The sequence below is a fragment of the Hemicordylus capensis genome, chromosome 2, assembly GCF_027244095.1.
Source record: "Hemicordylus capensis ecotype Gifberg chromosome 2, rHemCap1.1.pri, whole genome shotgun sequence".
Classification (NCBI taxonomy): Eukaryota; Metazoa; Chordata; class Lepidosauria; order Squamata; family Cordylidae; genus Hemicordylus; species Hemicordylus capensis.
The window spans coordinates 236,454,152-236,468,742 of NC_069658.1; the positions used below are offsets into that span (position 1 = coordinate 236,454,152).

The 14,591-nt window shown below is 45.3% G+C and overlaps 1 protein-coding gene across 7 annotated transcripts in view; it reads right to left on the reverse strand.

Moving 5' to 3' along the window:
* The window catches only part of LOC128341946 (alpha-2-macroglobulin-like), a 161,361-nt gene that overhangs the window by 68,419 nt on the left and 78,351 nt on the right, over nt 1-14,591 (reverse strand). For all 7 annotated transcript variants that reach the window (XM_053288619.1, XM_053288618.1, XM_053288620.1 and 4 more), the window contains exon 8: nt 10,494-10,623. In XM_053288619.1, the coding sequence (XP_053144594.1) occupies nt 10,494-10,623 (130 nt within the window). The remainder of the gene's footprint in view (nt 1-10,493; nt 10,624-14,591) is intronic.

Sequence of the window (14,591 nt, forward strand, 5' to 3'; positions counted from 1 at the left end):
TCACATGCAATTAAGGGCTGTACCGGGAGGGCATAGGGTTGTTCCTGGAGATCTCTCTCAGAGTATCCCCTTCCTGTTCACATGTGCTGCCAGTTGCAGCATTTGACTAGCTCAGTACTGCAATGCTTTGTGGTGGAAGTAGGCCTTGGAAAGCCTTCAAATACTAAGGGCCACTGCAGATTTTCCTTTATTCCAGTTATGCTAAGGAACAGCACAACAGGATGACCGTGGGAGTGTTCGGGGTAATTTCTTATATAGCAGAGTATTTCAGGACCTAACTCATTCCCATGACAGCAGAAGTTAACGGGGTTGTTGGAAAGTTAAAGGACTTTGCGCTGTCTCTTGCCTCAAACAGTGGAGAACAGACTAGTAGGTCAGAGGGCTAGAGGGTCAAGACATTTGTCATCACTTCTCCACTGCTTTGATGCTATCCCTTTGAAATGTAGATTGCTAATCTCAGGGGATTCAACTTCCTTCCTCCTTCTCTCTCTCTTGCTACCTGGCTGCCTACCTTGCAACATGGCAAGGTTCTCTCCCTGCACCATTTGTGCAGAGAGGATGCAGAATCCAACTGCATCCAATTAGATAGATAGATTAGAGATCCTAAATCCTCACTTTCCTATCTAGAATGGAGTTCCTTAATAAATGCCTTTTATATTGATTTGAAACTATGAATTGGCTCCAAGTTACTTTACTCTCAGCACATACGCATGCTTAACTAATCCGCTGTGTCGTGCCTCTGTGCACTCTGCTATAATGAGAAAGGGATTCTCTCACCACAGATAATTTCCAACAGGTAATGGGAGCCCAGTATTTTGAGCTGCGTGTATTGCAACTAGAGAGTTAGGTTTGTTCCAGGAGATCCATTGAGATCTAGTGTGGACACTTTGAATTGCTAATCTACAGCAACTGCCTTTTGGAGCCGGTGAGGATGGCTGCATACATAGAAGGGAAACTCAGGCTTACTATCCTGGATGCAGACAATTATTTGGAATGGAAGACCAGATTGAGGATTGCACTGAAAGCAGAAGGACTGCATAACGTTGTTGAGGAGGCCCCCCGCCCCCCACCAGAAGGAACCACAGCTACTGAGAAAACCTTGAAAGCGAAATGGTTGCGCCAAGATGCAAAAGCTGGAGTGATGATTGCAGCTTCTGTGAGTAAAAATCTCCTTTATAGTATTTGTGATCTTGGAACCTCAAAGGAAATGCTAAACAAGCTAGATTCCTTGCATATGAAAAGGGGATGGGCATACACCTTTAATTTACGCAAGAAAATGCAAGATCTCCAATATAAAGAAGGGGACTGTTTTTCTACTTTTGTGGGAATTTTAGAAGATTTCTTTTTTCAATTTAAAGTGGCAGGGGAAGAATTTACAGAGAGTCAGAGGCTAGAGACTCTGTTCCTAAGCATGCCTCCCAGCTATAGTAGTATAATTGGCCAATTGGAAACCCACACCAATCTAAGCTTTGAAAAGGCTGTGGAGACATTGTCCTCAGAAGCAAACCGGAGAAACCTTTTGAATTCACACTATGAAAGTGAACTGGCAAGCAACTTTGCTCTTAAAGCAACAGTTGGCCATTCCAGACGAAACCCAAGATGGGGAGGGAATGCTGCAAGAGGAAACCGCATGGGCCCCCCACATTTGCATACAAAGAGAGCTGATTACGTTGCCGCCAAAGAAACTCAGCCAAGAGAGAGAGGTCATATGACCGCCAGTGCTGAAATGAGGTCAACGGGAACTAAAGCCTTTAGATGTTTTCTGTGTAACGAATTTGGCCACAGGGTGGCGAACTGTCCCAAGAATCAGACAGCTTTACTAAAGAGAATGCAAACCATGATTTCAAGTTTAATACAGAAAGATATTCCAACAGAAACCATTTCAACAAGAACTATAATGTTAATCTAACACAAGGAAATGAAAGTTTATTTTAGATTCAGGTTTGTCTGTGCATATCTCTAAAAATCTAAGTTTCTATACTGAACTGTTTGCTATTCCTGAAGAGACTGTTTATTTGGGCAATAATACTACAATTAAAGCCAAGAAGAAAGGCGAAGGAATTTTGTATTACAAATTGCTGGATGGCTCTGTTAAACCATTTTTTCTTAAAGATGTTTTTTATATCCCTGACTTCTCAAGCTCCTTGATTTCAATATCCAAGCTAGAGCAACAAGGCTATGAACTGTATATTAAAAATGGACAATGTGTTGCTACCCAGAATGGAGAAATTTGCCTTGTAGGCTCTGAATTCAAAGGTCTTTATTGTGTGGAAGAGCACTTTACAGACAGAGAAAGACCTGAGGCATACCAGCCTAATGAAGTGAACCTTGCCAAGTCGTGCCTGCATGGAAACTGCTTGCAATTATGGCACAGGTGGTTGGCACACAGAAGTTTTGGATCAATCCAGAACATGAAGGAAAAGGGATTAGCCAATGGCATTGATTTTGTACCATGTGACATTGTAACTAACTGTGTTTCTTGTCTTGAGTTCAAAGCAGTTGACAAGCCGTATCCAAAGCAAAGTGAAAGGAAAAGTGAAAGACCCCTGGACCTGATCCACAGCGATATATCTGGACCACTACCAGCAACCATAGGTAATCAAAAATATTTTCTAACAATAACAGATGATTTCTCACGATACACGTGTGTTTTTCTACTAAAGGAAAAATCAGAAATGCTTGAGAAATTAAAAGGATATGTGGCGATGGCAAGCAACAAATTTGGCTGGAATCCAAAGATCCTACACACAGACAATGGAGGAGAATATACGTCCAACACTACACAGCAGTTCCTGAGAGAACATGGAATCGTGCATCAAACTACGGTACCTTACTGCACATCCCAAAATGGAATCGCAGAAAGAAAGAACAGAAGTCTACTGGATATGGTAAGATGCATGCTTGCTGATGCACACCTCCCACAGAAATTCTGGGGAGAAGGCATCATGACTGCTACATACATACAAAACAGAATGCACACAAAGCCTATAGAAACAACACCTTATGAACTTTGGCATGGTCATAAGCCGTCTGTGACGCATCTGCGTGTCTTTGGAAGCACGGCTTACTCATACATCCCAAAGGAAAAAAGGACTAAGTTAGGGGCTAGGGCCACAAAAGGGATTTTTGTAGGCTACGCAGCACAATCCAAAGCCTACAGAATTCTGGATCCTGACACCAACAGGATAACCATAAGCAGAGCGGTGTATTTTGAAGAGAATGAAAGAGCTACACCTTCAGAGGGGGCGCAAAACAAGCAACCAGACCAAGCACCTTGATGACTGGATTATGCTTCCTGATCTCAGAGGAACTGAGGAGGAGGAGACAGCAGATCCAGAACCAACCACACTTGATACAGAGACTGCCAGTGACCCACCAGACGCACCTGAGGTAATGGAAGAGACCACAGAGGGTGAGGTGAGGCGATCAACGCGCTCAAACAGAGGTGTTCCAGCTCCGAGGCTGTCCTACCTCACAAGAACGGCGGAACAACCAGAACCTTCATCATGGGAGGAAATATCCCAGCTACCACAACCAGAAGATTATGATGAAACCTTTGCACCAGTGGTTAAACATACCACAGTAAGGACTCTGTTAAGTATTGCTGCTAGCAAAGGAATGTATGTTGAACACCTAGACGTGAAAACTGCACTCTTGCATGCTGCCAGAGCATGGAATATAAAACTGAATGATATGCTGCTTCAAGCAAACTTCAAAAGAAGCAACGTGGATCCCTGTCTATACACGAGATGCATAGATGGCAAGTGGACTTACATTTTGGCGTATGTTGATGATTTGATTCTTGCCTATGAAAATCCAGATGACAGCAAGGAAATAATGCATCATCTGAACAGAGAAGTGGAAGTCAAGCAACTTGGCAACATTGCACACTACTTGGGCATTCAAGTACAAAGAGAGAAAGATGGAAGTTTCCTAATCAACCAAGAACAGAAAATTAAAGATTTGATAAACTTGCTAAGACTGGAAAATGCAAATCCTACACCAACTCCAATGGATGTGAACTACATAAAGCAAGAAGATCAAACTGAGCCGCTATCTGACAACCATAGATATCGTGAAGCATTGGGTAAGCTTTTATACATTAGTACACTCACTAGGCCAGATATTAGCACTGCAGTTGGCTTACTTTGTAGAAAGACTGCATCACCAACAGTCAAGGAATGGAATGCAATGAAAAGACTTGTTAGGTACCTAAAGGGTACTGCACACTTTAAGCTCAAGGTGCCAGCTAACAGTCAACCAAAACTAGAAGCATATGTAGATGCAGACTGGGGTGGAGATATAACAGACAGGAAATCCACCAGCGGTTACATAATTTTCTATGGAGATGGAGCGATAAGCTGGTCAAGCGGAAAGCAAGACATAGTAGCATCATCAACCACTGAAGCGGAATATGTATCAGCTGCACAGGGCAGTCACGAGATACAATGGCTGTGTCATCTACTGAAGGACCTAGGTACAGATGTACCACAGCCCATACCAGTGTATGAAGACAAACAAAGCTGCATTCAACTCTCCAAACAAGAAGATGTAAAGAGGAGTACCAGACATATTGATGTGAAGTACCATGTAGTGAGAAGTCTGCAGAAAGATGGACTAATCAAGCTGATCTACTGCCTGACAAATGAAATGCTTCCAGACATACTCACTAAGCCACTACCAAGACCCTGCTTTGAAAAGCTGAGAGAGAAAATGGATCTTGTGAGCTGAGTCACGAGACATCGAGAGGGGGTGTTGGAAAGTTAAAGGACTTTGCGCTGTCTCTTGCCTCAGACAGTGGAGGACAGACTAGTAAGTCAGAGGGCTAGAGGGTCAAGACATTTGTCATCACTTCTCCACTGCTTTGATGCTATCCCTTTGAAATGTAGATTGCTAATCTCAGGGGATTCAACTTCCTTCCTCCTTCTCTCTCTCTTGCTACCTGGCTGCCTACCTTGCAACATGGCAAGGTTCTCTCCCTGCACCATTTGTGCAGAGAGGATGCAGAATCCAACTGCATCCAATTAGATAGATAGATTAGAGATCCTAAATCCTCACTTTCCTATCTAGAATGGAGTTCCTTAATAAATGCCTTTTATATTGATTTGAAACTATGAATTGGCTCCAGGTTACTTTACTCTCAGCACATACGCATGCTTAACTAATCCGCTGTGCACTCTGCTATAATGAGAAAGGGATTCTCTCACCACAGAGAATTTCCAACAGGGGTCTCAGGGGCAACCACTGGTAAATAAGAAGCATGGAGATGGTCTTAAGGATAAACTAATCTACTTCATTTATTATTATTTCTTGTTGACACAGTCAGACAGGTGTTATTGACTGGTTTGTTTTATCCAGACATTGAGTCTTTCCCAACTTAGGACCTGGGATGGCTGAACTTTGTTATCAATTTTGTTGCTGTTATTATAGATATCGTCGCAGAATATAGGCTGTTCCCAGTATAGTTGCAATTGGCTGATGGTGATTTCTGTGGCCCCTATGGTGTTATTATTTATTTATTATTTATTTATTATTAAAACTTTTATACCGCCCTTCCAAAAGGCTCAGGGCGGTTTACATTAAAACACCATTAAAATCAGTTAATAATTAAAACAAAAATTATAAAGCATAAAACAATGATTAACAATTAAAAACATCATAAAACAACAATTAAATAATCAGAACAATTAAAAAACAAGTTTTAAAAAGCTGAGAAAGCCTGGTTGAAGAGATGTGTTTTCAGGTGTTTTCTAAAAATTGCCAGAGATGGGGAGGATCATATCTCAGCAGGGAGCGCATTCCACAATCTCGGGGCAGCAGCCGAGAAGGTCCGTCTCTGTGTAGCCACCTGTGTAGCCACCTGTAGCCGCCCGTCTCTGTGTAGCCACCAAACGAGTTGGCGGCAACCGGAGATGGACCTCCTCAAGTGACCTCAATGGCCGGTGGGGCTCATAGCGAAGAAGACACTCTCTTAAATACCCAGGGCCAAAGCCGTTTAGAGCTTTATAAGTTATAACTAGCACTTTGTATTTTGCCCGGAAACCTATTGGAAGCCAGTGTAACTCCTTCAACAAAGGAGTAATGTGGTCTCTCCAAGATGACCCAGAGACCAACCGGGCTGCCGCATTCTGAACCAACTGAAGTTTCTGGACTACGTACAAAGGCAGCCCCACGTAGAGCGCATTACAGAAGTCCAGTCTGGAGGTTACCAACAAATGTACCACTGTTTTGAGGTCATTGATCTCAAGAAACAGGCGCAGCTGGCGTATCAGCCGGAACTGATAGAAAGCACCCCTGGCCACCGCCTCAACCTGAGAAACCAAGGAGAGATGTTGATCCAGAAGTATTCCCAGACTGCGAACCTGTTCCTTTTGGGGAAGTGTGACCCTGTCTAGAACAGGCAGATCAAAATCGTCTCTAGAGTTCCGACCCCGCACAATAAGTACCTCCATCTTATCTGGATTCAGCTTCAGTTTATTCTCCCTCATCCAGCCCATTACTGCTTCCAGGCAGGCATTTAGGGAGGATCTGCCAACTCCTGAAGAAGTTGACATAGAGAAGTAGATCTGGGTGTCATCAGCATACTGGTAACACCCAGCTCCAAATCCCCTGATGATCTCTCCCAGCGGTTTCATGTAGATGTTAAAAAGCATTGGAGAGAGTATGGAGTCTTGAGGAACACCATACTTAAGCTCAGATTTTGAAGAGCAACAATCTCCAATCAACACCATCTGGAATCTGTCTGAGAGGTAGGAGCGGAACCACTGTAAAACAGTGCCTCCCACCCCCAACACCCTCAGATGTTCCAGAAGGATACTATGGTCGATAGTATCGAAAGCTGCCGAGAGATCCAAGAGGACCAACAGAGTCACACTTCCTCTGTCAATTGCCAATTGGAGATCATCCATCAGGCCGACCAAGGCAGTCTCCACCCCATAGCCCGCCCGAAAACCAGTTTGAAATGGGTCTAGATAATCAGTTTCCTCCAAGACCGCCTGGAGTTGAGAGGCCACCACCCTCTCAATTATCTTGCCCAGCCATGGGAGATTGGAAACTGGCCTATAATTGCTCAACTCTGAGGGATCTGGTGCAGGCTTCTTTAGAAGAGTTAAAGAATTATTCTTTAGAATAATTACCTCCTTAAGACAAGGAGGCATCCTGCCCTCCCTCAGAGAAGCATTTATGATTTCTACCAGGCCGCCTACAACAGCTTCCCTGCTAGATAGAACAAGCCATGTTGGACAAGGATCAAGAGGACAAGTGGTAGGCCTCACCGCTCCAAGCAGCTTGTCCACATCATCAGGAGTCACAAACTGAAATTGATCCAGTCGAATCGTATAAGATGAGTTGTCGCACACCTCCAGTTCAGACATCAAATTAATTGTGGAGTCTCCATCTAGGTCGGCCCGAATCCGAGAGATTTTGTCTGCGAAAAATTCATTAAACACACCACAGCGGGTAACTGATGCTTACAAATTCTGGTTCAAGGGAGAGGGAGCAGATACTAGTCCCCTCACAACCCTGAACAACTCCGCTGGACGTGAACTTGCAGAGGCAATATGGGCAGAAAAGAACCGCTTCTTTGCCACACGTATCGTCTGAGCATAGATCTTTAAATGTGCTCCATGTCGTAATCTGTTGGATTCGAGTCGAGTTTTTCTCCACTTGCGCTCCAGTCGCCTACTTTGCCGCTTCAGCCCCCGTAGATCTTCCGTATACCAAGGGGCCAATTTTGAAGCAGGTCGGAGGGGACACTTAGGAGCAATCGTGTCTACTGCCCTGGTGAGCAAGTTGTTCCAGTTCTCAACCAGGGCATCAACAGGATCACCAGCAGAGCCAACATTAAATCCCTCCAAGGCTTCTTGGAATCCTACTACATCCAGTAACCTCTTTGGATGGACCATTCCAGAGGCGTATCTAGGAAAAATAGCGCCTAGGGCAAACACTGAAATTGCGCCCCCCTGTCCAAGCATCTGACACCCATTTTTCAGATAACTTTACCATAATATCAACTGAAAAATACAAGTCAGGCTCGTTAATCTCTTAATATTTCAAAAACTATTTAGCAGTGGACTTAGCCAGACCAAAAAATGCTGGAAAACTACAAATTTCAGTATGCTGGGGCTCATGAAATACCCAAATACTATGTGGAGGTGTACTTGGAAAACTAAACAGAAGTGCCTGTCTAATTCCCTACTATGCATTGTAGCATCACTATTTCATAAGTTTTAAAATTTGACTTTTCCCAGATACTCTGAAAATAATTAAAGGATATGCAGAGTAAACTGTGTCACTGCTTGGAATATATTCTAGTCTTTCAGAAAGACAGTTAAAATGAGAGAAAGAGAGCAAGAAACTCCCAGTGGGCCTTAATATTAAGGATTTCACACTGATTCAAAGACAAACTCACCATTAATAGCCATATTATTAAGACATCACATTTAACTCACTTATCACAAGAAGCAAATTAAGAGCAAATGAATACAATCCTAGCTCATAAGCATCAGCTCAGTATTCACAAGCCCTGATTCTCTGTACATAGTGCCAAACTAAATATGTGTACAGTGTCTTATATTATTATTATTATTATTATTATTTTACCTGTAGCCCCTTTGGGGGGCTTCCTAAAGGCTAGGGTTGTTGTTTTTTTGCAAAGGTTCCCCCTGACCCAGCTGGCCTCTAGGGCCTCGCAGGGACCATTTGAGCATGTGCAGTGGCCATTTTTAATAATAATCTTTTTTTAAAAAAATGGCCACTGAATACAAAATGGCCACCGCGCATGCTCAAATGGCCTCTGCAAGGCCTGGCATGACCAAGGGCCTCACAGAGGCCATTTGAGCATGCACGGTGGCCATTTTGTTTCCAGCAGCCATTTTTAATTTTTTTTTTTAGTTTTACAAAATGGCGCCCCCCTTCAAGTGGCGCCCGGGGCACGTGCCCTGCCTGCCCTACCCCTAGATACGCCCCTGGACCATTCTAATAGGCCCATTCTAATAGGTGTTGAGGTGCTCTTCAAGGTCTTTTGGAATTGCACCTAGGGTACCAATTACTACTGGGATTATTTTGGTCTTCTTCTGCCACAACCTTCCAATTTCAGTTTGTAGATCTTCGTATTTTGTGATTTTTTCTATTTCTTTTTCTTCTATTCTGCTATCACCTGGTATTGCTATGTCGATTGTTGTTGTTGTTGTTGTTGTTGAATATTTATATACCGTTCTTCAAACAAAGTTCCAAAAGCAGTTTACATAGTAAAATAAATGACATAAATAAGATGGTCTTATTTAGAAGTACATGATGATAGAAAAGACCTATATCTGGCTACATGGTGGTCAGAGAGAGACCTATAGAAGCATGGTGCTCAGAGAGAGAGAGCTAGAAGAATTCTGGGGAGGAGGAGGAAATCACTCCCAGGAAGTTCCTGAGTACGCTCTATCAATAGAGGGGTAATAGAGGCGGAGATAAACAGGAAAGAGAAAGAGGCCCTAACTGACTATCTCTACTCCCAGTGCCCCTAGTGGTCATTCGGATTATTGGTTCAAAAGGTCGATACCATCTGGAGCTGGATCTCCAACAGGGAGGAGGAGGAGGAGAAAGATGAAGGAGAACCTCTGTAAGTGGAACTTTAGTCAAGGTGTTGGCCAATGGAGCATGGATAAAAAGTGTCCACAACAGCTGGCTCTGGCAAAGATAAAAACCCACTACTGTGCAAAAGATGGAGATCAGATGCAAGCACCTCTGATCCGGTTCTACATACCTCTGACGTGGGCTGACTACAGACCATAGCTTTTTAGGGACCTGAACACAGTACTACCAGTGGGCACATAGGTTCTTGGTTTTCTGTCATCCATTTTGAGCGCACATCACTGCAGACAAGGATATTACATCTCCTTTAAGGCATCAGTCCTAAACTTATTTATTAAGGAGTAAGCCCTGTTGGACACAGTGGGACTTACTTCTGAGTTAATATTATAGGTTTGCAAAAGCTCCCTCTCTTTCCTAAGTTATTCTTGCAAGAAAAATAAACTATGCACAGTACATAAATGGGGGAAAAATCTAATTAACTTGGCCACGCAAATTGCATCCGCAGAGGCCGGAACCACGCCACTGCCATGCGGGTGGCTTCCGAAACAAAGCTTTACTCACACTTGGGGCTGCGCTGTGGGGGAGGGTGGGCAAGCGGTAGCACGGTGGTTGTTCATCAGGTCCTCTCCTCTGCCCAACATTGTCCCCCGCAACATCTGTAAACAACATTTAAAATTGGGCAGGGAATGTTGGGCAGAGGATGAACCCCACGTTCTCCACCCTACATTGACAGGTTCAGATGACACAGAGAAGCTGGAAATATCAGGAGCTTGTGCTCATCAGGCCCTGTCAGTTCCTTTTCCCATACCTGTTGCTGCCAGCAATCGTGTGAAGCAGAACTATATATGGTTTATGCAGTCATAAAATACTTGTTTTTCTGTGGGACAAACTCTTTGAATCTTGGGACTCACCTCTCTGCTGAATTCTTCACATATACGGTCTGAGACTGCTCCATAATATGGGCCTCTGGGCCAATCATACAGGTATTTCCGGCAAACTTTAATAGTTACCAGGCCGGGGACAGGCTTCCCATAAGTGTACCTATCGCCAGAAACAGCCATCGAATGGATTACAAGAGGATACAGACAGGTAGGGAAGACCCTCTCTTCCTTGCTTCCAGAATTTGGGGAAGAAGATTTCGTTTCTGTAATATTTTCCACATTCATATAACTGAGACAGGGCTGGTGTGGGGTTGGCACCCTAGGCGAAGTATGACTTGGGATTTAGAATTTAGACTTAGATTAGAATTCTCGGTTGCTGAGGCCAGGGACATCTCATGGGTTATCCTCTCTCAAGAGCTCCAGGCAGGACAGAAAGTAAATAGTTAAAAAACTAAGCCACACCCACTAGAGCCTGAGGGGGATAACCCCACCCAGTTCTTTCTGTCCTCAGCAAGCTCCAAGGCAGCGTTTTTCTAGCTCTCTCTATTTTCTGCTAATATTGACTTCCTAACTACAGTATTCCATTCTCCAAATCCTTTTTTTCTGTCCCTGATCTTTATTACTTGCTATTACCTGAAAAGAAAAGAAAAGAAAGAAAACCACCCTTCTTTCGTCTGTTTCTCTCCCGCCCCCCATGCCTCTCCCCCCTCATCTCCTCTTTCCTCTCCGTTGCTTGGAGCTAGTAGGAGAGGTACAGAGCAATTTCTCCAACAAGGGGAAGAGATGGAGTGTTTTCGGCCTGGGAGGCTTCAGGGCCTTTTGTAGGCCCCATTGGCGCAGGCTGCTGCAAGCCCTGCATAGCAAGGCCGCTTTTCTGACCTCCCAAAAACCGCCCGAAAAATTTGCCAGCAGTGAGTTGACGGTCTGTGATCGGCCATCTCTCATCTATGGGCCACGGAGTCCCCCCTGGAAGGGCGTAATTTTACTGCGTCGGTGACGGCCGCTCTCGAGCCGCCCGTCCCGATTGTCGAAGGGGCCGCATCGAGTGTCCCGCCTTCGGCTGCGAGACTCGCTCTACTGCGGCCCAGTGCGCCACGCTGCTGCAGGCAGCTTGAAGTGGCTGTGAAGAGCGCTTTGGGAGGCTCCCTATTGCCAACGCCCCACCAACCTCAGAAGAGATTAGGCGGATTGGCGAGCTGGCTAGCAACCTGACCGGCAGGGCAGCGAGGCCATCACAGACATCTTCTGTCCCTAAGATGGCGACGGTTGCGAAGAATCCCTCCATTTTACCTGAAGGAGCCGGTAATGTAAAGGGAGACAGTCTCTAAAAGGGCGGGAAAAGCCTAAGACTGTGATTATGGTGTTTGGCCAGCAGGGGGAGTCTGCTGCAGAGACTGGGCCTAAAGAACTCTCCAGTTCTAACTCTGCTGTTTTACCTAAGTCTGTGCCGCCACCTGAGTAGCAAGCATGGTTTCGCAATGCAATCATTGGCACCGTCTACCAGGTTAGACCCCCTAAGAGGATTAAGAGATCCACAAAGGGGAGAAGGCATAGATCACCCAGTGTGAGCTCCTCACCTAGCGAGTTTGTCAGTCCTTCTCCCAAGAAGGCCAAAAGCAAGCTTAAGCATAGTGAGCTGGGTAAGTTGGCTGGCACGGTGGCATGGGACCATTCCTCTGATGCTTCCGATCAGACACTGGGGGCCCTAGGGGTTTACTTGCACCAATCAATCAATCAATCAATCAATCAACAAACAAACAAAATCATTGCAAACTCAGAGTGGCCTAATCTGCCTTCTGACCCTGAAGACCCAATTAATTCAGGGGGAGGTTTTGATCCGGACCCAATGGTCTGGAGGGGAGGACACTGGTGATGCCTCGGTGTTACAGCGCCTCTTTGTGGCAGAGGACTTCAGCCCACTGATGTCCAGAATTATTAAAACAATGGGACTGAGGCTGGGCAGAGTTTTGACTCTTGTGCCAAAGGGGACTTGGTCTTTCCTAGAGCACACCCCAAGGACAGGCTGATGCCCATGCCAGAGTTGTTTGTGGATGTAGTCAAACAGGAATGTTTGACACCAGCTTCCAACTGCAAGGCTGTGTGCATGGCTAACAACTTTATTCTTTTCAGCAAACCACTACAGATATGTTGAGGACACCAAATGCGGATGCCCCGATTTCGCAATTGGTGTTGGATTCCTTGGTATCTCGAGAGGGTGAGTTTTCTCTAAAAGACATAGCTGACCAGAAGGTCTAGCTGTCATTATTGGTGGTCAATCTTCTGAGTGATCCTCCAGGGGACCCAGTTAAGATGTGACAGCAACTATTCAAGATCCAGAAGGCGCAGGCCCTTATAGCCGATGCCACTCTTGATACGATTAGATTCTCAGCGCAAGAGGCGGTTTCATCATTTGTTGGCAGACGCCACTTGTGGCTCAAAATTGGACAGGTTTGTTCTACCTCTAGGCTAAACCTCGCTACCGTCTCTTACGACAGCAAGAAGCTTTTTGGTGAGTCTGCCCTACAAGACATTCTTGTAGAATTGTCTGATAAGTGAAAGACGATGTCTTCAACCAATAAAAAGACTGATAAACAGCCTTTTAAAAGGCCCTTCCAATACAATCGGTCCTTTCATAGCTTCCGACCCTTCAGGGGCCAGGACAGAGATACAAAATTCCAGAGGGGATCTTGGAATCCTCAGAGAGCACCCCTTAGAGGGTTTGGTACCTACAAACAGCAAGCTGCTCAGTCAAAGCAGCAAAAGCCACTACAATGACTTGAAGCATTTCAGGCTTGGAGGGCATTTGTCTCACCTCGCCCCAGCCTGGGAAGATTCAACCTCAGACAACTGGGTTCTGCAGCTGATCCATCACAGCTACAGGATAGAGTTTCACTCCTCTCCCCCTGCTGCTTTATCCCCACTCTAAGGTCAAAAGCATTCTCAAAGCATTTGCCGATAGTCTAGGCGATCCAAATCAGGGCAGTGGAGCCAGTGCCTCTGGCACAGGAGGGAGAGGGAGTTAAAACAAAACAAACAAACCAAAACAGCAAAACAAAACACCTCTATCCTGTTTACCGTCCCAAAAAGGGATGGCTCAAGGAGAGCTGTTTTAGACTTAAAATTTTTTGAACAGATGGGTCTGCAGAACTCATTTCCAGATGGAAACTCTAAGAGCAGTTTCAGAGGCACTCTTTCATCTGGATGTGCTCGCGTCCATAGATTTAAGGGAGGCCTACCTGCATCTTCCTATACACCCGGAAAGCAGGCAGTACCTTCGGTTTAGATATGCTGGAAGGCATTTTCAATACAGCAGCCCCTCATGTCTCCACAAAGTTGTTGGCGCCACTGGTGGCGCAACTCTGTCAGAAAGGGATTCGTCTGTTTGCATATATAGTCAATTGTTGCTGCAAGCGAGATCTCTCCCAGAGGCAGAACGGGACTTGGTCCTTAACTATCGCAACACTCGAACCATGGTTTCATCATACATGGAGAAAAGAGTCAATTGACGCCATGCCACAGGCTGCACCATTTGTGGGTAATCATAATAACCTTAGTGGACCGCCTCTTGCTTCCACCGGACAGGTTACAGACTATCCAGACAGAGGTTCACCTGGTCCTAGCGAATCCAAGAGTTCCTCTGGCTTCCTTGTCAAGATTGCTGAGCTTGATGGTGGCCGCACCAGACTCAGTTCCATGGGCTTGACTTCATCTGCACGACCTCCAGTGGTTTCTCCTACCCCACCAGAAGGCAATCGTAAGGAAGTGTAGACTGCTTATGAAGTTGCCACCAGACCTGCATCACTCTCTCCGCTGGTGGATCAACTCCAACAACCTGAATTGGGAAAAGACCTTCTTGGACCCACAGATGTTCACCATAACAACAGACCCAAGTTGACAGGGGCTGGGGAGCCCACTGCCTCAACCAGTTGGCGCAGCGGCTATGGAACACGGAGGAGTGTTCTCACAACATAAATTGGAGGGAACTCCGCGCAATTTGCCTAGCGCTACTAGCATTCCAGGAGATCATCCAAGGCACCGACGTATTTGTAAAGACCGACAATACGACGGCAAAGGCATATGTAAACAAGCAATAGGGGTCCAGGTCATCTCACCAGGAGGCTGTCCTTC